At 44.8% G+C, this 23402-nt stretch overlaps 1 protein-coding gene across 1 annotated transcript; it reads right to left on the bottom strand.

Moving 5' to 3' along the window:
- Positions 1-80: 80 nt before the first annotated feature.
- RD3 (RD3 regulator of GUCY2D) lies at positions 81-20328 on the bottom strand. Its single transcript, XM_075496373.1, has 3 exons — positions 20201-20328; positions 10287-10596; positions 81-534 (listed from the first exon to the last, which is right to left on the bottom strand). The coding sequence occupies exons 2-3, from the start codon at positions 10580-10582 to the stop codon at positions 237-239; spliced, it is 594 nt and encodes a 197-aa protein (XP_075352488.1). The 5' UTR covers positions 10583-10596; positions 20201-20328; the 3' UTR covers positions 81-236.
- Between the last annotated feature and the right edge of the window lie 3074 nt (positions 20329-23402).

The raw sequence follows: 23402 nt of genomic DNA on the forward strand, positions 1-23402 counted from the left end.
AGTAAGAGCCTTGCCCTTAAGGTTACTGAATAGCTACCAAATTAAAGGAAAGGCTAGCATGTTCAGTAATAAATTGTCACACACCGTGGGCATCAGCAGCAGTTACTATGGACACAGCTTCCAAGAGAGAGACAGGAAGGGAGAGCAAGCTGGAACAAAGAAGAAACAGTAGAGCTAAAAAAGGGTTAACTGGGATTTTGAAAGATCACTGTCTAAAAACCTTGTTCAGTATAGAGTCAGTAATCCTTGGCATTCCGAAATTCCGGCATGCTCCAAAACCTCCTGGTGGGCTGGGTGCCCCGTTCCACATCCTCAGAGATGGTCTTGATGTCACTGATGAATGGGGAAATCCTGGACCGGGATTTAAACGTTGTTAAGGAGAGGCTGGTTTTGTTCTTTGTGTTCCACTGCCTGGCAAGCTTCTTGGCATCTTCCTCTTCTTTGATCTTCTCGGCAGCTTCCTGCAGGACAGAGCGGAAAAGCCGGGATACTTCCTGCACTTCTGGTTCATATTCAGCAATGAGTTGCCGGAATCTGAAAGCACAGTCAAGGCACAGCTTTGATTAAAAACATCAAATTAGGGATTGCTGCCAAGTCACTGTGCTGGGCTTGGAACTTGCACTCTCCTGCAAAATGGGACTCCCTGGACTGAAGGGAACAACAACAGGGAGGGGCCATGAAGATAGGCTCAAGGTCTCTAAAATCACAAGCAAGACAGAGAATGTAAGGAAGCAATGAATCACCGTTTCTCATAAGCACAAGAAATGATAGGGAGCACCAAACAAAGCTACAAGGTAGCAAGTTTGAAACCGGAGGAAGTGCTCTTTTCACACAACACCTGTTAAATCAGAACTCAGTGCTATCAGTAGCTTAAGAAACAAAATGATTAGACAAGTTTGTGGAAAATGTCCCCATCACTGCTGATTAAATGTGATTGTCCAAATGCAAATCCTTGCTCAAGTAATCCCTGAACTGCTGCTTACCAGAAGCTGAGGATAAACCAGGGAAAGTCCCACTAGACTTCCCCTGTTTCCAGTTCTCATCCCCTACAGCATTAGCCAATGGCCACTAGACAAACAAAAAATCCTGTAAAACTCTTCTTTGTTACATGTTTGATAGTCTCTCAATATTTAAATTTCAGCGAAGTGGTATTTCATCCTCCTATGGCTTTCTGTAAGATAATGGACTGGCTCAGCTGATAACACCTTGATTGGCAGCACGATGCTGTATCTAATTAGACAACTGTGAATTACTCCAGTGCCTTCTCAGCAAAGAGCTCAAAATGTTTTTTTGATTTATATTAAGCTAGCTTAATACCAGGGGAGTGAAGAATTACCACTGTTTATTTTACAAGTGAGGAAGATGAGATGCAGAGCAGGATAGTTTTGTTTAAGTCACTGAGTGGGTCACTGGCTGGGCCAAGGAGAGAACATACCATTCCTGACACCTTGTTGGGTGATTTGGTCCCCAGCCTGGAGAGTGTGGGATCCACTCCCAAGGCTCACACGCTGGTCACATAGAGATTCTAGTTGTTCCGTAATAGCATGCATTTATGATGGATGGTAATATGGCTACTCTTCTAATAAATATTCAGTTCTTAACATAAAAATTATATCTACAAGCAGACACAGAGCTAAACTGGTACTTCACTAAAATCCAGGTATTTTTACTTAATGGAAGCTACAGTGTATAAGGTCTGTAAGCATTTTGATATTTTTCTCCAACAGAAGTGAACGAGGATGGAAAACAGTAGGATTGCATTTAAATAAGCCTAATACAGCAGAAGCTGATAGAATAAGATCCTGCCTCATTTTTTGGATAAGCCCTAGGAATGTAACAAGGAGTTTAGCGCACTATGGAATTACACTGCTTAATGGTGTACCAACAGGTACCCAAGATAATAAGGACAGAAAGAAAACCAGAGATAAAACAAAAAGACTTTTATGCCTTTTGGTTACATTTATGTACATTTGTGCCTTTTGAGTACATTTATGCCTTTTGACTCTTACTGTGGAGGCCTGGTATTGGACATACATCTTAACACGATGCTGTATCCCAGATATTTCAGTGTGCTTCTCTCCCAGCAAGTATTGGCAGCTACGTGTACAGCTGTGGAGATACCAGTACTGCATGCTGAGGGAACTCAGTATCAGCAGAAGCACCAGTCCCTTTCAGGGTCAAGCTATAGGAGTTTGACACAAACCCTACCAAAGTCACCAAGATGTTCCTTAACCATTTCAATTGCTTCAGATGAATTCCTAATCTCCTTCTTCCACCCCACCCCCCCACCAAAAAAAACTCTAAACTTTGAACATTTGAGTGCAAAAAGCCTCTGAGGCACTGTAGTTCACACTGGTACATAAGTACTTACACAATGATGCTAAACTGAATTGTGTAGAGCCTGTAAGAGCAAGAGACTAGGTCTTGCTGAGGTGTAGCACATAACAGTGGTGACAGACCTGCTGTACATTGCAAACATCCTTTCTGCCTTCTGAGGAGACACTTCAGTTGCATTATCAAAGAGCCAAAAATAACAGTTTTCACAATAAATACGCTTTTCCCTTTATCCTAGTCAGAAGCATAGACAGATGAGTCCATCGAAACCCAAGTCTTTGCAACATTATTATTATTATACCAGGGAAAGCACCTTCAAAGGACTTTTATTGCAGAGGTGAACTGAATGAGTCATTCTGTTACTTTATCTCCATGCGTATTTTAAAGAGAGATGCTGGCATATTATATATATCTATCAGTACATCCTCTTCTTTTCTATTGGCAATTGTGCACCCAAAAGGCCTCATCCCTGCCTCCAGTTTTAGAAGCTGTGTGTCATACTGCTGGATTGTGGCTCCAGAGCAGGTCGCAGCATGTGTCGGGCTATTACTGGACCAGTGACTGGCTCTGGGAACAAGAGGCAAAATGGGTGGTAGGACAAAAAATTTACCCCCTGAGCACAGAGCTCTATTGCTAATGCCCTGTGTTGCTAATAACACTCCCAACCAATCTAGCTGAAATAGTTTTCTAAAAAATCAGTGTAACTTGCCACCTTCACAGCTAAGGAGAGTGCAAACAGGCAGATAGCTATGACAGCTAAGAATTGTTTTGTGAACTCTGCTTTTGCTGTTAAGGTTTACCTCTGACTTTTCAGGACCAACACAAAAACTACTTCATATGGATTTGAACAGGTCTAAGAAACAAAGAAAGCAATCCAACACACTGTCTGCCAGTCACCCAAAGAAAAGCCACTCTCATTCAGCTGGAGAAGGGAAAGGGGAGAAGGGAAGCAAAGTTAGTTCCTCCTCTCCCCCAATGGGATAAACTAACTTTGCCCCTTTATTAATGCCCACATAACTTCAGTACCAGCACATTTGTGTAAGGGACAGCCCACATATGAAGTCCAAAAGGTGTGCATGCCACAAATATTTCTCAGCAGAAAGGATGGACATGTTGTCAGGGGCTGACGTCTAGCTAAACCAGTCTGTGTGTCAGAAAACAGATGATGTTTGCTGCAGCCACCTACGCATAATTGAAGCCATCTTCCCCAGCTATCAATGAAAGCTGTTGATGTGCTGGGATGATCCAGCAGTCTGCTCTCTGCACAAAGCACACAACATAGAAAAACAGTAAACCCACTGGAATCGAGGAATATGGGCTTGTATCCTGGGAAACAAACTCCACACAAAGCTGCTCAGTAGAATTAAGCACACAAAATTGCACAAGGCTCACCTATCTTCTAGCCCAGGTTAACGCCCTTACACTTTTGCATGGAATAGTTTCAAACTAGGCAACTGCACAACCATATCTAGAAATCCCTCAACAGGGTTTCCTTACTCATCAGAAAAGCGTACCTATCTATCTTATTTGTGAAACAAGTTATGATACTACTGGTAGCTAACCTGTAATATATTATGCAAGTCACACAGTCGTAGACGTGACTGTCAACAAAACTCACCTTGAGGCAGTACAGAAGCCTGGGGAGCGTGTATATGCACACATAGGGATGAGCACATTCCCCAGTCCAAGCTGTGTTTTAATCACAAATTTGTTCTTTCAAATTGTGACCCTTCTGTTTCTTCATACGGCCATTAGATGTTAAGATGCCTGTGCTTGGCTTGCACTGGCACTGCTTTTTTTAAAGCACTGTCACCTGCCTATGTTATCCTGTAGGTCCCCGGCTCAGTAGGTTTCCTAAGTACAGCCTGAACTTTAAAGACCTGTTAAATCCAATGAAAGCCCATGGACTTCAACAATACACTTATAGTTCAGTGTATTCCTGAGTGGCTGTCTGAACTGGGAGCTCTAAGTAGATTCAGTCATTTGAAGAAAACATGGGTTGCTTAGTTGCTAATAATTAGCTGCTGACTCCTGAATCTATATTTTGAGCAGGAATTCTGGTTATATTGTAAAGCTATGAACAGCTTTGCTAGAGAAGGCTACTTGGCTCCCAAATGACTATGGCATTCACACTAACTGCAACACTCACGTCACATCACCTCAAACTTAAGCTCATAATTGTAAATAAATCCATTTCTGATTTTAGTCATTTGTCTTACATTCAAGCATACTAAGAAGTCCACTTCAGCTATACACAATCCTTAGAAAATTACAGTCCTTATCCTGTGGTATTAATAACAGATCACCAAAATGCAGGTTTACATTTCCTTATTAGGGTTTTTTGTTTCTCTCTGGGCAGAGAAGGACAGAAACCCACTGTTTCACTTTTGCTGAAACTGAAAGAAATTAAACAGACCATAACTAGCTCTGATTAGAGCTAACGCTCTGAGTAATGATGGCAAAAACCTAGCATTCTGTATTAGCAAGCTACTGGTCTACTTGTTCAGTTTAACCATGGCAGTTAGGTACTAAGGGCCTCACCAAAATCACCATCACTTCCTTCAAATGGCTCCAGGATTTAATTTTAAGTGTAGCCAGCAATCTCCAACTCAGTAACCTAAAGCTGAGTTACACTTGAATGCAACAGCTTTATTTGTATGAGATGAATCAGAGTCTCCAGGTACCTGATGGTATTTGCAGCGTACTTGAATCTTTCCAGAATTTCAAGAGACTCAAAGAAAAGTTTCTATTGACCAGAAATACAAAACAGGCAAACTGGATCTGAAAAAACCCCTCCCATTTAAGAAGTGCTCCTTCCCAGCCTTCTCCACATCTAAAGAAACAAATTTATAGAAACTCTGCCTCTCAGTAGATGTAATTGTAGCCACAGAAAAGGACAATTTGGATAATCATTTAGACCTTTGGAGAATAAAGTGACATCTCTGACAATTCATACAAAAATGTTTTGTTCTGGCTTTGACTCTGAGCTTAGAGTCTCACCAAGAAAGAGACCTTGCATGACACAAAACAAACTCTGCACTCTTGCAAGATGCATGCTACTCATGTTATTTAATTATTACATGCCTGTCGAGTACATCAAAAAGGACTTCAGCTCTTCAAATGTCTAAGATGGAAGGAGAAGGATCAGGCTTAGTATTTCAACAGAACCGAGGGCTTCAGTAAGGTACATGCTCTGCATTTGAATTTTCAAATGCAAGCTTGTAGATTTTTTTTTTTGGTGGAAGTTTTTTCTAAGAGTTACTACATATTAAAAAGTCACAGGGTATTCAAGAGGAAACAGCAGCAGTGCAATGATCTTGTGATTCAAGTACTTCACTGGAAATGTGCAGATTTCAGTTGAATACCTATTATACTCATCTTGTGCAATTTTGGGGAAGTTTCAATGTTATCTCACTTTCTGAGAGGAGAATTTATCCAATTTTGGCTGTCTTAGATTGCATGCTCCTTATTTCTCCTGTACATTTGCAGCTCCTAGCATGGCAAGCTCCATTCTTTTTCATCATTTCCACGTCAGCAATGAAGATTTCTGAACCACAGGGCTCTCAGTTAGAAGGTAGGAAAGAAGAGGGGTCAACTGTTCACATTTCCAACACAAGAAGAAGGGATTATCAAATAAAACTAGTACACGTTAGTTTAAGACAAACAAAATACAGTTTTCTACAGCAGAGCTGTAGTTCAGATGTGGAACTCTGACACAGGGTGCCACAAATGCTAAAAGTTTACATGAGTTCAAAAAAGAAAAGCGAAACCCCACAACCTAAACAAACTACTGAAAGAAAAAGCCACGTAGGGCAATTATGGACAGAATCTGGAGCCACTTCTGGCTCCAAAAGTCTCCAAGTTACAAGGCACAGTAAGTTGGAGGCTATATACAATTGTCCATACTGTTGTATTTGCTTGCCTTGTTCTTTTCTCTTTTCCTTACACTGATGCTGCTGGCCACTATCTTACTTACAGATTGCACATGAGATCAAACAGACCTTTGACCCAATCCAGTTCTGCCATTTTTGTGGCTATGACACTCCCTTCTCAATCACGGAATTGAACCAAGAAAGGTTATGCAAGCCTCATTTTTTTAATGTGGCTCTGCTAACCATGCAAACTGCATAGTATGGAACAAACAAAAACATGCCACTTCTTGAATCATACTGTAATACAATTTATGATAGCCTATAATAGCAATTTATAAGAGGATTTTTAAGAAGATGGTTTTATCCTTTTTCAGTTATGCCCGCATAGAGCCCACCAATGTTGTTTATAGCACGAGTATGTTTATCTACTGTCAACAGTATGCTGAATCCTGAACAGTGAACAACCACAAGCTGCACTGAAATCACACATCTTGCATGATCTCAGTTAAAAAAAAAAAAAAAGGCAGAGCAGCAGCAAGTTGCATATGGCTCAGCTTAATACTCTTTTCTGAAGGAGACCATGAACCTTGGGGCCTCCCAAATCCAGCGACTGAGGCCTGCTCTCATGAAAATAACCTGTTTGCCAGGCAGGCCTTGCTCGGAGGCCCTGGGGATGGTGGAAATAACTGAACCCCAAGGGGGTTGGAGTGGCTTGTTTACAGCATAGCTCGGAGTTATACAAATACAAGGCAGATGCTGTTCCCAGCAAACTTTCACTGGAGAGAACTTGGCCACTGAATGATCCCAAATCTCTGATTCTGCCACCACGGCAACCTTTGGAAAAGCCAAAGCCCTGTGCCAGCTTGCTTCCAAGGTTCAGCCCCAGGCAAGACGGGAGCTAGAGAAGTAGCTTTGGCATCCTTTCCCGGCTGCCCCCACTGTAAGACAGAGGACCAGCTATTTCCAGCCCTCTTACAGTTGTAGTTGAAGAGCTGTGGATTCATTTGTTCAAGGGAAAACATGTGCCAGCATATGCAGTGAGGGATGTGGGGTGCTGAGCACCCCATTGTATATGGCCTGTCAGGACTGTCTTCTTTCTAATCCCAACTGAAGAACATGTTGGAACAGGGGAAGTGGATTATAAAGGCCCATGTCACAACTTTGCTTTGGCTAAGGTGGACTTCAGAGTCACTACTCCTCACTTGCACTGTGCTAAGTGAGAGGGTTTAACTTAGAAGAGCCCCCCCCCCCCAAAGGAAGAGTCACCTCCCTCCCTTCCAGTTTGGTTGCTACAGCAGGCTTAGATCTATTTCCGAAGGCATTCTCACAGAAGGTTACTCAGCTGGCAAGCAGCAATCCTATGTCTAGCACTTGAAAGACTCAACAGCAAGTCCAAGAGGCTGTGTCTACATCTACTCTGCAGAAGACAGAAGCACTACCTTAGCTGTTCAAGCCAACTGCATGCCCCACCTGGATCCTACTCCATGTCAAGAGTGTGGAGGGAGGCCAGGGGAGGGAGAAGCATGCAATCCCTCCTTTCTCTGGGAATACCTGGCTCACAGGCTAAAAACACAATAGCACCTTTTGGCTAGTCTGGACTCTGGGGACAAGTGCCTCAATAGACCTGCTAGACAGCTTAAATCAAGGAAGGAAGGCTCCAATGAGAGTGGATAAACACCAAAGCAGGTTGTTCAGAGGCTGTGCAATCTCCACCCTCAGACACAGAATCATAGCATTCTTTAGGTTGGAAAAGACCTTAAAGATCATCAAGTCCAACTGTAAACCTAACACTGCCAAGTCCACCACTAAACCCTGTCCCTAAGCACCACATCTACATGTCTTTTAAGTACCTCCAGGGATGGTGACTCAACCACTTCCCTGGGCAGCCTGTTCCAATGCTTGACAACCCTTTCGGTAAAGAAATTTTTCCTAATATCCAATCTAAACCTCCCCTGGCGCAACTTGAGGCCATTTCCTCTTGTCCTATCACTTGTTACTTGGGAGAAAAGACCGACACCCACCTCACTACAACCTCCTTTCAGGTAGTTGTAGAGACAGATAAGGTCTCCCCTCAGCCTCCTTTTCTCCAGGCTAAACAACCCCAGTTCCCTCAGCTGCTCCTCCATAAGACTTGTGCTCTAGGCCCTTCACCAGCTTCATTGCCCTCCTTTGGACATGCTCCAGCACCTCCATGTCCCTCTTGTAGTGAAGGGCCCAAAAACTGAACACAGTATTCAAGGTGCGGCCTCACCAGTGCTGAGTACAGGGGGACAATCACCTCCCTAGTCCTGCTGGCCACACTATTTCTGATACAAGCCAGGATGCTATTGGCCTTCTTGGCCACCTGGGCACACTGCTGGCTCATATTCAGCCAGCTATCGACCAACACCCCCAGGTCCTTTTCCGCCAGGCAACTTTCCAGCCACTCTTCCCCAAGCCTGTAGCGTTGCATGGGGTTGTTGTGACCCAAGTGCAGGACCCGGCGCTTAACCTTGTTGAACCTCATACAACTGGCCTCAGCCCATCCATCCAGCCTGTCCAGATCCCTCTGTAGAGCCTTCCTACCCTCAAGCAGATCAACACTCCCACCCACCTTGGCGTTGTCTGCAAACTTACTGAGGGTGCACTTGATCCCCTCATCCAGATCACTGATAAAGATATGAAACAGAAGTGGCCCCAGTACTGAGCCTTGGGGAACACCACTTGTGACCAGCCACCAACTGGAGTAAACTCCATTCACCACAACTCTTTGGGTCCGGCCATCCAGCCAGTTTTTTACCCAGCAAAGACAACACCTGTCCAAGCCATGAGCAACCAGTTCCTCCAGGAGAATGCTGTGGGAAACGGTGTCAAAGGCTTTACTAAAGTCTAGGTAGACAACATCCACAGCCTTTCCCTCATCCACTAAGCAGGTCACCTGGTCATAGAAGGAGATCAGGTTAGCCAAACAGGACCTGCCTTTCATAAACCCATGCTGACTGGGCCTGATCACCTGCTTGTCCTGTACGTGCCACATGATGGCACTCAGGATGATCTGCTCCATAACCTTCCCTGGCACCGAGGTCAGACTAATAGGCCTGTAGTTCTCTGGATCCTCCTTCCAGCCCTTCTTGTAGATGGGTGTCACATTTGCTAGCCTCCAGTCAACTGGGACCTCCCTGGTTAGCCAGGACTGCTCATAAAGGATTGAAAGTGGCTTGATGAGCACTTCCGTCAGCTCCCTCCATATTCTTGGGTGGATCCCATCCAGCCTTATAGACTTGTGTGTGTCTAAGTGGTGTAGCAGGTCGCTAACCATTTCCCCTTGGATTATGGGGGCTTCATTCTGCTCCCTGTCCCTGTCTTCCAGCTCAGGGGGCTGGGTACCCAGAGAACAACTGGTCTTACTATTAAAGACTGAGGCAAAGAAGGCATTAAGTACCTCAGCCTTTTCCTCATCTTTTGTCACTATGTTTCCCCCCCTGCATCCAATAAAGGATGGAGATTCTCCTTAGCCCTCCTTTTGTTACTAACATATTTATAGAAACCTCTTTTATTGTCTTTTACGGCAGTAGCCAGATTAAGTTCTAGTTTGGCTTTGACCCTTCTAATTTTCTCCCTGTATAACCTCACAATATAACCTCGATATTCAGCAATGGACAGGACAAGGCCCTGAGCAACCTGATCTAACTTTGAAGCTGGCCCTACTCTGAGTAGGAAGTTGAAGCACATACCTCCAGAGGTCCCTTTAAACCTCAATTATTCTAAGATTCTAAACACTGAAGCAAAAGCCATCACAATACTGAAACGGTAACTGTTCATCAGGCAAGATAAAGCTTCTCTGGCTGGTCAGGAGCATAAAGTACTTGAGCCAGCCTCAGAGGGAAATGGCATTTAGTAACTTTTTGGAGGAAATGATACCATGTTAAACTGACTTAAAACATTAGATTTCCCTTCTTCCACAAAGTCACTGTCCCAACATGAGTTACGATACAGGATGCCAAGTTTTTGTTCTGTTGGTTCTAACAACTCTCATTCCTTCCTCACATATCATAGACAGGGGGAAAGGAAAGGTCTGTACTATGAAGTCTTTTACTGTACCTGAGTATGACAGGCCCACAGTAGGAAGGATGTATTTTGGTACACATATCTTCCAGCTGCAGCCGTTCTCCTGGGCTGATATCATAGCTCTGCTTTGGATAGCTGACCAGCCAGCCGTAGTCCACCCCAGTCTTGATCTTGCGATACTCATTCTCCCGCTCTCGCTGCTGCTTCTCTGCCTGCTTGGTCTGCCAGCTCAGCTCCATCATTAGCGTCTCAACCACCATTTCTGTGGGGTTCCTCTGGGAAATGCGGTTTGGGGGCTCATTCCACCTGAACCAGGATGTCAGTGACATAGTGCTCTGTGTGTCTTCATTGGGAGTGGGTTGAGGGTAGGGAGGGAGAGAAAAAGAATAGTGTCATCATCAACACACCTCAGCTGAGAACATTCTCACACACACACCCCTTGAGTCTGTTGTTCACCTAAAAGTGCTACTGGATTAGCCACTTAGAACTAATTGGTGCTGAGCACCTTAGAAATCTCACCCATAGCAGCCAACTTGTTCAGAGGGGGAGACAAAGTGTGAAGAGGCACCATTTCCCTTGAACTTCCAGTCACCACATAATTAAAATGACAGTCACAGTTCTTACATCTGAAGTCAAGTTATAAGGATACCTTGCTCCCTCCGGGTTAGGCTGGGGAAGCATTCTCCTGCCCACACAGAACAGCTGGGGCTAGGGCTCACCTATCTGAACCCTCACGGGAGGGTGTGACCTTGCAGCACCTTACATGCCAAAACTCAACACATGGAGTCAAACTATTCCTGTGAGCCATGTTCTAGCGAGCAGGGGATCCTCAGGGGGGAGGGCAGGATATGTGATCTGGGTAGGTTTGCTGCTGCTGCTGTAACATAAGTGGTAGAGCTCGTCTGTACTTAGCTAGTACTGGCAGGAGCAACAGTTGCATTAACGAGAAGGCCAGACAGAGCTTTAACCATTATTTAGCAAAAGCATTACTGCATGCAGGAGAGGCTGCACCACCTCCTACAAGCTGAAGGCCAACTGTCAGCTATGCTGGAACAGCACACTTGAGGTGTTAACACCAGCACCAAGGGAACTGCGGCTGGGCTGAGGGCAGGGACAGCATACCAAGGCTTAAACTGTTACTACTTCTGAGAGGTTTCTGCTGCTGGGGAGTTACCCAGCTCTTAGAAGGCAGAACTAACTGCACCAATCAGGTCAGCAAAAGATGGAATTAACTCCCCACCCAGCCAATCCCTTCACATAGTCACATCAAGAGGACAATGCATGGAACAAAGTTATTAGCTATTGTATTTGTATTTAAACACAATGGAGTCCAAAGCAGGCACTAGGGACCTGAACAGGAGCAAAACAGCATCTGTTTCTTCACACAGCACAGTTACGTGCCTTGTTGCTCCCTCCCATTAGCCCCCAGGGAGAACGGGTGGCACAAATAATGGTCGCAGCTGGGATTACCAAAAGGCTACTTCTGGCAGCAGCCCAGTCAGGACATGGTGTCAAAAGTTAACAGGAGGGCAATGGATTAAAGAGCCGGATTCTGCAGGGCCTGAGCAAATCCTCACTACTGAGACACAGACATGAAGACAGACATAAAAGGGAGACAAATATGCTTTTGATTTAAGCTGCCATATTGGGGCCTAGAGCCTTTAGTGACAATGCAAATCACCAGAAGCTCGTAACTACCCAGTACTCCCACTAGAGCCGAGAGCCACGAGCTCCTGACTCCCTAGAAGAGCAATGGTCAACAGGATTCTGCCTTCAGTGCCTGGAAAACCATCACTGTCTGCACCAGGTGAGAAGGGTGCTTCAGTTGTTTCATGCCTTTATCACTTGCCATAATGTAGCCTTGTTCTCTCTCAAAAATGTTCATATTATGTAAATATGTCACACCATTAAAGGAAAATGCTCCAAAAACCTGGATAGTCTGTACAGTGTCCCAAGTTTGAAACAATTTCAGGGTCTAATGCTTAGGTTCTTCTAGAATCAGTTTGCCAAACTGCATCAAAGGACTAGTTTCTCTAGTCCTATATCCTACCTCTCCCAGCAAGCAATACCAGTTTCTTCAGAAGGAAGACATAAAAGGGCTGAAAACTTCCACAGGACACAGATCTAGCTACCCAGGCTTATAAGGCCACAGGTACTGAGACTGTATAAACATTAACACCTTTGCTAGCTTACGGTGCTTATACATGAAGGATTGCTGTAGTGACTGGTTTTGCCCTGGAGTATCAGCTATGATTATCCTTATGATAGCAGCCATAGTCAGCAGCTGCTGGAAGTAATCCTGCTTCTATCTCATTTCTGTGCTGTGGAGGACGAGGAGCAGCAGGTCTTTTCATTTGTTTTCATCACCAGGGTGGCTCCAGCTAACAGCTCTCAAATCACCACACAGCGCTCTGGCTGCCTGCTGCTGGCTTACTTGCCCAAGACACTTGAATGCACTCAGGCTGGAATTGATGTGCTGACAGCTTCAACTCCATAATCCCACCATCCTAACATGTACCTGGATCTTGCTACATGGTGGCCTCCCTCACCATTACACGTTATTAAGGATAAAGATCCTTAAAACTTAAGACCTTTTCCTTGGTCTTGTCAACCCTTATGTATCACATAGGTGAGCCCTCTGCTAGTAAAAGTGAGTAGCAGAACAGACCACAGGCTGTTGTAAAAGATTTAAAAGTCTCCTGTTTCTTTTCAGCTTATGTGACAATAGCAATTTTTCATAAGCTTTTACAGGTATCTGACCAATTAAGGTATCATTATTTCCATTCGCACCTTCACCCAATGAAGGTGAGCATGGCCTTCTGTATTTTACCAGCAAAGGGTTAGCTTACTTTGCTTTTATTCTGGCTATGACCTGGTCCTGTGTTGGTTTAACTCTGCTGACTTCAGTGGCGTTAGGGGTAAATCAGTATAAAGCAGTATAACTGTGAAGCTGAGGAATGTCCTTCCAGCTCTTCCTAGCTCACCAGCTGTTTCATTAGAAGAGGAAGAAGAGGGGAATTTAGTGGTCAGAACTGGGAAGGAGACCTAGGCTCTCACTTGACCTGCCCTGGCTTTCACATGGTCCCGGGCTGTTCTTACTGCCTTTATGTTTTTATCTTGCAGGTCTCCCTCAAAGCAAGTGGTTCTGCATGAGGAGAACCATTTTACCTAGCACTAGTATTGCAGAGGACAATCAGTTAGAAAAATATTTATATGAGCAACGCCTGCTGAACCTGAGCTTTGCCCTGTCCCAGAGCTTTCATAAAGCACTGGTAACAGGCAGATTTGCTTTTGATACGGGAACATGGATACCACTGATTCTGAATGGGGCTTCCACTTGTCTCCCATACATTTCTTGAAAAATCTGCTTCTGCATGAGAAGAGTATGAACTAAGGAAAGCACCTCATCTGCAGTTTAAATGGCATGTTCTCAAATGAAGGAAAATCCTATCCAAGCATTTCATGCACACTGGCAGCTTTTGCTGGCTGTTCCTAAGGGAGTCTTGTTTGCATGAAATTGTTTCCTTCCCCATGTCTCATCCATCATCTCCTCCTTTTGAGAGCTGGAAACTGGCCATCTCTATTTAGTAGGCTTGACAAGCCACCACTTTTCCCACTACTGGTCTTTGCAGCCTGCAGAAGATACTGTGGGCTCCATTAATTGTAGCTGCTGTTTTTAATTTAAAGTTCACATGCAGGTTAATCATTAAATGACTCAAAATGGCTTTCCTATTAGGAAAGACTCAAAGGACTGTTGGCAGGATGTGGGCAACTAAAGGAAAGCAAAAGTTTCAGCCTGACCTTCTTATTGGGGAAAAGGACAAATTTACACTTTGCAAGCATTCATGTTAAAATTATTAAAAGAAAGAGACACTGCCCCATCTGAATACAGATCTGTATGTTGTACAATTAGTTCATTTTCTGATTCCTCATAAGAGGATATCCTGGGAGCTGACATAATCCAGTTGATGAACTACTCTGGTGTTATTCAAGCAAAATTTCAGAGTGGTTTATGTAAGTTCCACTCCAGAAACAGATCTGGGTTTCAAGACTTTTGCCTCATTGACCCTAGACCTTTGTCTAGAAGATAAACCTTCCCCTCACGCTATTGATTGCAAGCGATAAACCACCTCACAGAGTTTTAAGCGTACATTTACCTTAGCTATGTTAAAGTCTCGAATACCTCGCTTTCTCTCTCACACAGCCCTCTGAGGGGTTTCTTCAATTTTTAGTGATTGTTAGTAAGTCCCTCTGAGACTTTTTCATGTAAAAGTTTCCTGTTAGCTTTAGTTCTAAAGAAGCTTTTTACCTCTCTCCAAATCTCATTTTTGTTCTCCACATTGTCAGCAGTTCCTGCATTTTAACCCTCACGTACTTAATAGCTTTCTCCATTCTCTTCTCATGGCATGTTCTGTACAATTTCACCTCATCTTCCACTTTTTTTACCTTATCCCATATTTCCCCAGGTGATTTCCTCTTCTTCCTCCAGAGAATGCACCAAAGAATCATGAAAAATATCAAAGTCCATGTGCCTTATTTTTCACCTTCCTAAAACAGGATTTCAGCCTTTCCTAGATCTTTCACTAACAAAGGGAATATGTTTCTGTAGCTTGTTCTCTGGCTGTTCTTTGGCCAGCTGGAGGCTGTTCATGTAACCCAACAGACATCAGTCTCCTACAGGCTCTTGCAGGCTAGATCACCACTTGCTATGACTTGTTACAGCACGGCTGCTTGCTGGTAAACCATGAGTCAATCAGCAGGACCTGTTTGCCTTGTAGAAGATGAACTTCTGAGAATAAAAATATCCCTTTCCACTGATCCTTTTCCTGGTTCCCAGCTTCCAACACCCTCCAGGACAGGCAAGGAGTAGGCAGAGGGTGGGAAACATGCATTTGTGAAAAAAAAATGAGAATACAGCTGGACTCTCTATAAAGGCATGTCCTCAGTTTGACAAGTCTCCTGTGGTTTGCCTTTGCCTTCACAGTCTGTCAGTTCAGGAGTACTACTGATAATCCTTAGTGACTCTCACTAGTCCAAGGGGTATGGTAGTTGTGTCAGAGCAGAAGGACAAGTCTTAAGGGGCTAGATGAGTAGGAGCCTAATCCAAAGTCCAATGACGTCAATGGAAATGTTGTCACTCAGCTGGCTATAGATAGAGTCCCAGGAAATCCACTGTCATCCAGGCAAAGCCTACTGACAAACTGGGCTGAGGAGCTGGGAAATGCCTTCCCTCCCTTCTTGTGGGTGGTAGCTCCTTACTACTACAGTCAGAGAGCAGAGAGACAGAATTTGTTCATGCAAGATACCCACTCAACGTTTTTCCACACATGCCAGATCAGAGAGTAACAAACAAGGAAAATTATTTCTAAAAGAAGTGGGACAAGCTCCCCATAATTGTACTTTTTAAAAGACATGCAGTCTTGGGGAAAACAGATGATATGAAACTGTGGAGCATATTCAATTTTTTTTTTGTTTGCTTCTTTAGTAAAGTTTGGATTACATTATCCAGAAAAGTCCAGTGTCCTTCGGGTAGCAAAGGACATCTAAGTATCTCCCTAGACTGCAACTCATAGGTAGATTAAAGCTGATTTGGCTACACCTGTCTCTGAAGCCTGTATGTGCTAACTGATGCAACATTAACCAGCTTCTCGGGCAGAATTTGCGATCATGGCTATGCTGCTAGCTATACCTACATGTAGTAGCATAAGTAGCGACAGCATCATAGATGAACCCCAAATTCTATTTCTCCTGTGATAAAGATATTTGAATTTTGTTCCAAACAAAGAATCTTAGCAAGTTCTAATTAAGAAACTGCTGCCAACACCTTCTCAATTTTATTTATATAGTCCATCATAGCTTTGTAAAAGAATCACTGTTCTCTGTTCTCCACTGCTTTTCTGCAAAGTTACTTACCATTATCCTCTCCATACAGAGACTTTTACCTTACCAGGGCCTAAAGAACCCTACTTCCTATCTGCCTGGAATCTCCCTCCTTGTTTAGTGACATGGAAGGCAATGGTGTTTACAGCTACCTGCCATGGAAATTATTATAACCTCAGACATCTATCTCCCAAAGTAGCTACAAGGCAATTAATGCTGAAAAAGCAGTAGGTAGAGCTTTTCAATCAAGAAACTTAAAAGCAATGCAAATATCATGATATTAATACAGCAGCATTCCTCATTCTGACCTGCAGAATAAAGAGAGAGAACTCTTGGGGACACTCAGGGGTCTGCTTATAGACCACAGCAGAGAACCTGTGTTTCACTTTATGAGCATACCAATTCTCTTGTGATGGACACAAGCTATTTCTGGTCAAAAAAATTTCACAGTGATTAAAATATATCCAGGGACATGACCCTGTTACAAGTAGCAAGGAGTTTTGAATAACAGAAGTACAGGGGATCAAGCCAACACTTAAAATGAAACATTATTTAGTGTCAAGTCTTCATGGCTGCAGGTGTTTAAGGACAGCAAGACAGTGGTGTCTAAGAGTGAGCTAACTGTGATAAGGCACTGTGGCACCCAGCAGGTCCTTGCATGCCAGGCAATGCATGTGTGTCCCTAGCAGGGCAGCGCTCACATCTGATCAGCCTGCTGCAGGCTGACAGCTCCTGCTGCTGCCCGAGTCTGCTTCTGAATGACAAGCACTCTCAAAAATGTGAGAGAACCATGCTGCCATTCGGCATACAGTCTAATTTCTGTATTAGTTTTTCCTCCAGCAGACTTTGCATTCTCAGCATTATAGAAATGGGCTGGCTCTGTGTCTGGTGTAATTGCCACAAAGAGTTACAAGTCACTTAAGCCATCTGTGAATGTGCACGACTGTAAAAATCACCACTAGGTAGCATAACAGAAGGACAGTCAGAGCATATCACAAGGTGCTGGAAGACAAAAGAGAAACAGAAGTGGTACCATTTCTACTAAAGAAAAGCTTGAGTGGCCTTCTGAAAATACCACAATGGTTATGGTATACATGGGTATGTCACATTTTCTACAGCTAGTAGCCCTCAAAAGATTTTTTGTAATGAGACTCTTCAAAATTGAGAACACACGAAAAATACTGCTCTCACCTCCCCAGCATTTGTGTAGTTTGTAATACATTCTTAGAGCTTCGATCTTTTAGAAAACAAGTCTATCTATCTGGTGCATTTTACAGCTGCACTTTGATTGCAAGAGGGGTAAAGAAACAAGAATTCAGCATGTACTGGGCTCCAAGCTCAGGCATGAATGAGAAAGATATTTTTCAATTGCTAGTCAAAACATGAGGAGAAAAGGTAGCTGATCTCACTGGTACAGCTTTATGATCTTCAGTAGAGCTGCACTAATATAAAACAGATTTGCCTTGCTGAAATAAATAAAAGAGCTGTGTTGATTAACTCCAGATGAAAATCCAGTCTACAGATCTTGAAGAAGAAGTGAAGGAAGGGCCCAACAGCCTACAGCTCTGCTAATGGCTGGGACTCTCTACAGAAGATAATATTTGTGTCATCTGCAGAAGCAAAAGGGTGGGTGTTACTCAAATCTGCTTATGAAGCAGAGGAGCATTTTACAGTTTGTCTACTTATCAAAGCAAATGAGTTCCATCTGCTGAGAAACAGGACTATTTTTGTGCCAAATTCCCACTCATGCTTTAAACAATATTTTCTAATAGCAACCATAAAAACACTCTATCATATAAAACTTATACTGGACTGTTACCTAAACCCACTGAAGCCAGGAAGTTAAAACACACTTATCTGCTCTGTTTGCCTAACTTGTTACTAAAACTACTATACTTGGCTCAGATACGGCTATCTTGCTGTGGTGAATCAAACACACCTTCAATTCTGTATCTTACTTTAATCTCTGCAGACTACAAAGTCAGGTTTCCAGTCACGACAGAGGGACCTAAAGTATTCACCATTCATTCAGCCATGTAAATGAGAATTCAGAAGGTAACACAGACACATAGCTTTGCTGTTATTAAAACTACTCAAACCACAAAAAAAAGTATTGCTGCAATAAAGCAGCAATAGCATCTGCTGGAAGGCTCCAACACAAAAGGCTTTCAAAATTAAAACTCAGAGAGATCCCCAGCTCATTTTTCTCTATTCTACTGTCATTGTAACTACATAATGTTATTAAAGGGGCAGTAATGTCACAAACTGGAGTTTCTAATACTGTCATTCACTGCAGATACTTATATCTCTAGAATTATATAAAGTAAGAGCTTGAAACTCAGTCCCAAAAGCATATTTCACCTGTTGTCAGGTCCACTGAAGTCTGGGTTTTTTCATTCATATACTGTGGCACAGACCAGACTAAGTGCTGTGGAAATGGGTGGGTGAGATGTGCATTCTACATCCAGACTAAGGACTGATTCTGCTGTGAAAGCAGGAGTAACTCATTGCATCATAAGGTGAGAATGCATTTTAACAGACTCCTGTACATTTCTATTCAGTACTGAACCTTGGTTACAGTATCTATCAGAAAGAATATTTACTGGCGATCCCCAAAGTCTCACTCTGTCTCAATTCACTGCAGAACTATTAACCTGTGTGGGAGTTTTCCCTGTACTGGAGAAAACTAAGACCGGTGTTAAAGTTTGGTCCTTGTGACAGGAGTTACTTAAAAATACACATTGTTTTAAAATTAGCCCCCAAAAGAAGAATGCTAAGCTTACAGTATGAAAACTTAAGCTTCTCTCTGTAGAGATCACATACAGCGTAGGGAGCAACTGGCAGAGCTCTGGGAAAGCTCATGCTTGTCTTCTGCGATAGGTGTATGACCCACCAACGGCCCATCCACAGAGGGCAGCCATACAAGCAGTGAAGTGTGCTGTCTTGAGACAGATTTTAATTAATGTGTTAGCATTAAGAGATGTACAGTGTAGTCTGTTCTCAGTTACACTGCTGTAACTCCAAAGCTATCTGACTGACCTTAGTGGTACCACGCTGGGGTTACTACGCATTGGACTTCCACACTGAAGACACTTAGGGCAGATGTCTAATCTGAGAGATCTTAAGCAAGAGTGGCATAAGCATAAGGCAGCATAAACCACGCTTTCCTCCTGAGCTGCCTGTTCTTTACGTAACCAGTTACCCAGTGCTAATCCATGCAGGCAGCCCTGCGGTGCTGTGTCCGAGCCCAGCCTGGGAAAGCTGTTGGAGCACCCCAGCACCCTTCCCTGCCCACCCATCCCGGCTCACCTTTGGCAGCAGCGCTCCTGCTGCTTGTGCGGACAGATGGACCCAGAGTGAGCGAAGAGTGGCTTGAAGTCAAGCCCTCTAAACTGGCACAGCAAGTTTAAACCCACATTGGGGTATGGATTAGCCCTGGTGACGAGGGATAACAGCTGGGCTTACAGCTGGGCTTACAGCAGTGCTTTTGAGCTATTAGGGCTCAGTCCAGTACCTCTACAAGATGCAGCTACCCGTCAAGAAGCTGACACCTCTCGATTTAGGCAGACTTCGGTACCTGTTTAAAAATCCCTCCAAATCCTGAAAACTTTGTGGGGTTTTCTAATCTGCAGCTGAGCTGATACTCTGAAGAAATGAACGTAACGCACAGAATTCGGACTTTCTAAACTCATTAAAGCAGGGTCGCTGTTTCACTGCCGTCGCCCCGCGCCTCCACCTCCCAGCCGTCGCCCACCCCAGCTCCCCGCCTCACGGCTCGGGGCCGCGGGCGGCCGTTGGCGCCGCGGGCGGCCGTTGGCTCTAACGGCGCTGCCCCGGCGGAGGGGGGGCAGCACGCGGCCGCCGCTCCCTCACAGGAGCCTCTCGGGCCGGGCAGCGATAACCACACCTGCGGCAAACGCAAGAACTGAGAAACCCCAACCCCGGACTCTTCGCGGAAAGGGCCGGGGAACACAGCCGTCCCCTCCGCTTGGCGGCACCCCCGTCCCGCCGGGCGCCCCACGGCCACAGCACCCCGCCCGCCGCCGGCAGCGTCCCCTCCTTCTTACCGCGGCCACCCGCTCCCGTCCCGCCGCCGACGCTGAGGCGAGCGGCCGCGCCGCGCCGCGCCGGGGCAGCGCCGCCTCAACACCGCCCTTTCGCCGAAGTTGAGCGGAGCCGCCGCTTGCCGCCCGCTGCCGCCGGCTTCAGGCGGGCGGAGGCGCGCCCGCCGCTCCCCCGCCGGCAGCCGCTGTTGCCATAGCGACTACGCTAAACCGATTTGGCCCAGGGGCGGCGCGCCTCGCCGGGGGGTCCGCCCGGCCCCGGCCCCGGCCCTGGCCCTGGGACGGCGTCGACCCCCCGGCAAGGACTTACCTCTATAGGTTAAATTTGCACTGATAAATAGCAGCACAGCAAATGGATCTATTTAATTTATTTATCGCCAGGGCCTTCAGTAATAGCTACAGGTGTCCAAGGGGCTTCAGTCACAGAAGTCACACAGGTTTCACTGGGTTTGGAGGGACGAAGAAGGACGAGGGGTCGGCGTGGGAGCTGGAAGGGCATGGAGCAGGCGAAGAGGATGAGGAGGAGGAAAGGAGCTGTGCTGTTGGGAAGGTGAAGGACAGGCAGTGTCAGAGGGTAGCGCTTCATCTGGGAAATAAGCACATTATAAGCAGCGGTCCGGGCACTGGGAGCTGTGAGGGATGTGTGGATTTTGGAAATCCTGAGAAGTGATTGTATTTAGTAAGAGGTCAGTGAGGAGAGTAAGGGGTCAGTGAGATGAAAAGGAGTGAAAACTGGCCTGGAGACCGCCTGAGAGACAGACAGGCAATTACACGGGGCTGTGGGCGGTGAGGGAGCAGGCCCCCGCACCTCGCGGAGCACCTCATGTTGGGGGACGGTGCCGCGCTCGTGGTCCCAGCCACATGCACTTGATGGCTCCTCTTCCCACAGTGCAAAGATGTGCAGAGACATCCCCAGTGTCATTGGCCAAACCCCCACCAAATTCAAGGGGAGTCAAGCTGCACCAGAGGATTGCAGAGCTACAGCCTTGGTTAAGGAAAGCACACAGACTAGTGACGCCGCTCAAGCAGGTGTGAAACCTACGCGCGTCTGTAAAGTCCACGAAGTCCCTGCTGAAAAGCTGTCACAAATTAGGGCCCACATTCTGACATCTTGGTATTTATGCAGTACTCACACAGCCAGAGGACAGTGGTGTTTCAGACCATGTACGTCTGTACGGTACATACATAAATCAAAACAGAGGAAAGGAGGAACCTAAATTTCAAAACAGACCAGCTAAACAATTACAGGTTAAGAGATGCCCATTGCAGTCTAAATTAAAATGTATGAGGTTCTTCGTATTCTTTAATGTCTAGTTTATTATTAGATCAAATAACACAACCGGACTAACAAAGAGATTAGAAGCATTTTCTGCTCTAATTATTTGTGGAGGGTGATGTGTCTGTCCTGAGCTTCAGCTCCAGCCCAGCAAAATACCCAGTTTGCAGAGGTTTATAACATTATGGGTATGCTCTGCTCAACATAGGATTGTTGAGTTTTAATTAAAAGTCATCTTACATGGCTAAAGACCTTTACATTTTCATCCATTAAAACTTATTTCAAAAGTCATCAACTCTGACTAGTGTAGAACAAATCTTGAAAATACTTAGGTACCAGGTAAATGAGCTGTTATATTTTCAATGCCATGAATTCCTGGGAAATTCCTGCCATGAATCAGAGACACTGATGACTGGGGAATATCTTCAGGAGCATTTCTTTGCAGATATATAAGCCTCACAATGAAAAAATCATTCATCTCTCCTATACCTTATTTAGCAGCCAAAACCAAGGATTCTTATGCTGTTGTACTGATTTGACTTACCTGATCAGTCAGCATTCAAATCATCAGTTGCTTAGTAGCAGCACTCTGGTAACATAGATGGAGTAAAGCTTTATTCAGCGATACATTTTCCAGGACACGCCACGACAATCAAGTTTCACCATATCGTAATTCGTAGTGCTGTCCATTTGGGACTGCTGTTTTTCGTGATTTATCAGATGTTGCCCTGACGCACCTGAGCACATTACTAACACTGCAGCTGCAGCCCCTGCGATGTTGGCTGCAGAGCCTTCATATTTCAGTGTCAAAGTCATAGACCTCTGACACTGGCACTAAAGATGGACTTCTTCAATCGGTAGCAATCATGCTGCCACTATCTTCTGCATGGGTCCAGCCACAAGCAAATAATCTCACTTAATCACTGACAAAAATCAAATATAATGTGGTAGGGTTATATTGGGCCTGCTGTTTTTTGGCTAGGCTGGTGAAGTGTGTCAATGAATATAATGGGGCTCAAGAGGGAATGTTGCCTTTTTCATAGGCTTAAAACCTTGCTTAGAAAAGTGCCACTTTCAGAGCTATTTGTCGTATTTTCGTAGTGCTTGTTTTCCCTCAGCAAAGCAGTTTTTCATTCACTGGGAAGATCTTCTTCCTGCTGTTTACTTCAAATCCAGTCAGCCCACCCACACAGAAGTGCACTATGAGCAAAAAAGAGAAAGTTCATTCAGTCTCTAGCAGCAGTCCCCAGCCTTTTCGTAGCTGAGGCTCGTTTGAGAAAAACTGCCAATGCTACCATGTCTTTTCTAGTGAATATCTCTTTCTCTCCCCCCTCACTGTGGGGCTGCCCCTTTCTCCTTCCACAAGCTATTGTTGGTTCGTGGGCATGGGACTGTGCCCAGCAAGGCTTAAATGCTTGGATTTGATACCTCGGCTGCTGCAGGCTGTGACCTCACCCTGATGGCATGCCATCAGGGACCACCGATCCAGAAGGTTAAAAAATCCACTCAGAAAATAGTATCCTGGGTTAGTAAAAGGGGTAGATACCTGGATATTGCGTTCCAGGGCACAGCTGGATGAAGAACACGGTATAGAGGTCTTTGTCAGGAAAACCTGGTAGACAGGACTACTGCAGAGATGGTTGTACTTCATCAAGGACTTTTGTCTTGGATAAACATACCATAATGTTCTTGTAAGGATAGCTCTTGCTAAAGTGAATGGCCTTTCTCCTGTCACCTTATACAAGCTCCTGAGTGACAGGCCTCTTACTGTACCTGAGTAGGCTCTGATGGTTTTTTGCTCTTCTTCCCTCTTTTAGGAGAAAATGACAGTTGCTATGGTTTACTAAAACCTAGAGATCTTGAAGCCATAGAAAACAGAATCGTGGGGTGCTACAATGCCAGGAGTGGAAAGAGATTGCTTAAAATGAG

The sequence above is a fragment of the Mycteria americana genome, chromosome 3 (assembly GCF_035582795.1).
Source record: "Mycteria americana isolate JAX WOST 10 ecotype Jacksonville Zoo and Gardens chromosome 3, USCA_MyAme_1.0, whole genome shotgun sequence".
Classification (NCBI taxonomy): domain Eukaryota; kingdom Metazoa; phylum Chordata; class Aves; order Ciconiiformes; family Ciconiidae; genus Mycteria; species Mycteria americana.

Bases quoted from the DNA above. Each gene is read 5' to 3' on its own strand.
- RD3 (XM_075496373.1), bottom strand. From the start codon at position 10,582: ATGTCACTGACATCCTGGTTCAGGTGGAATGAGCCCCCAAACCGCATT. The intron at 535-10,286 runs GTACAGTAAAAG...CTGTGCTTTCAG, and splicing joins TGTGGGCCTGTCATACTCAG to ATTCCGGCAACTCATTGCTG.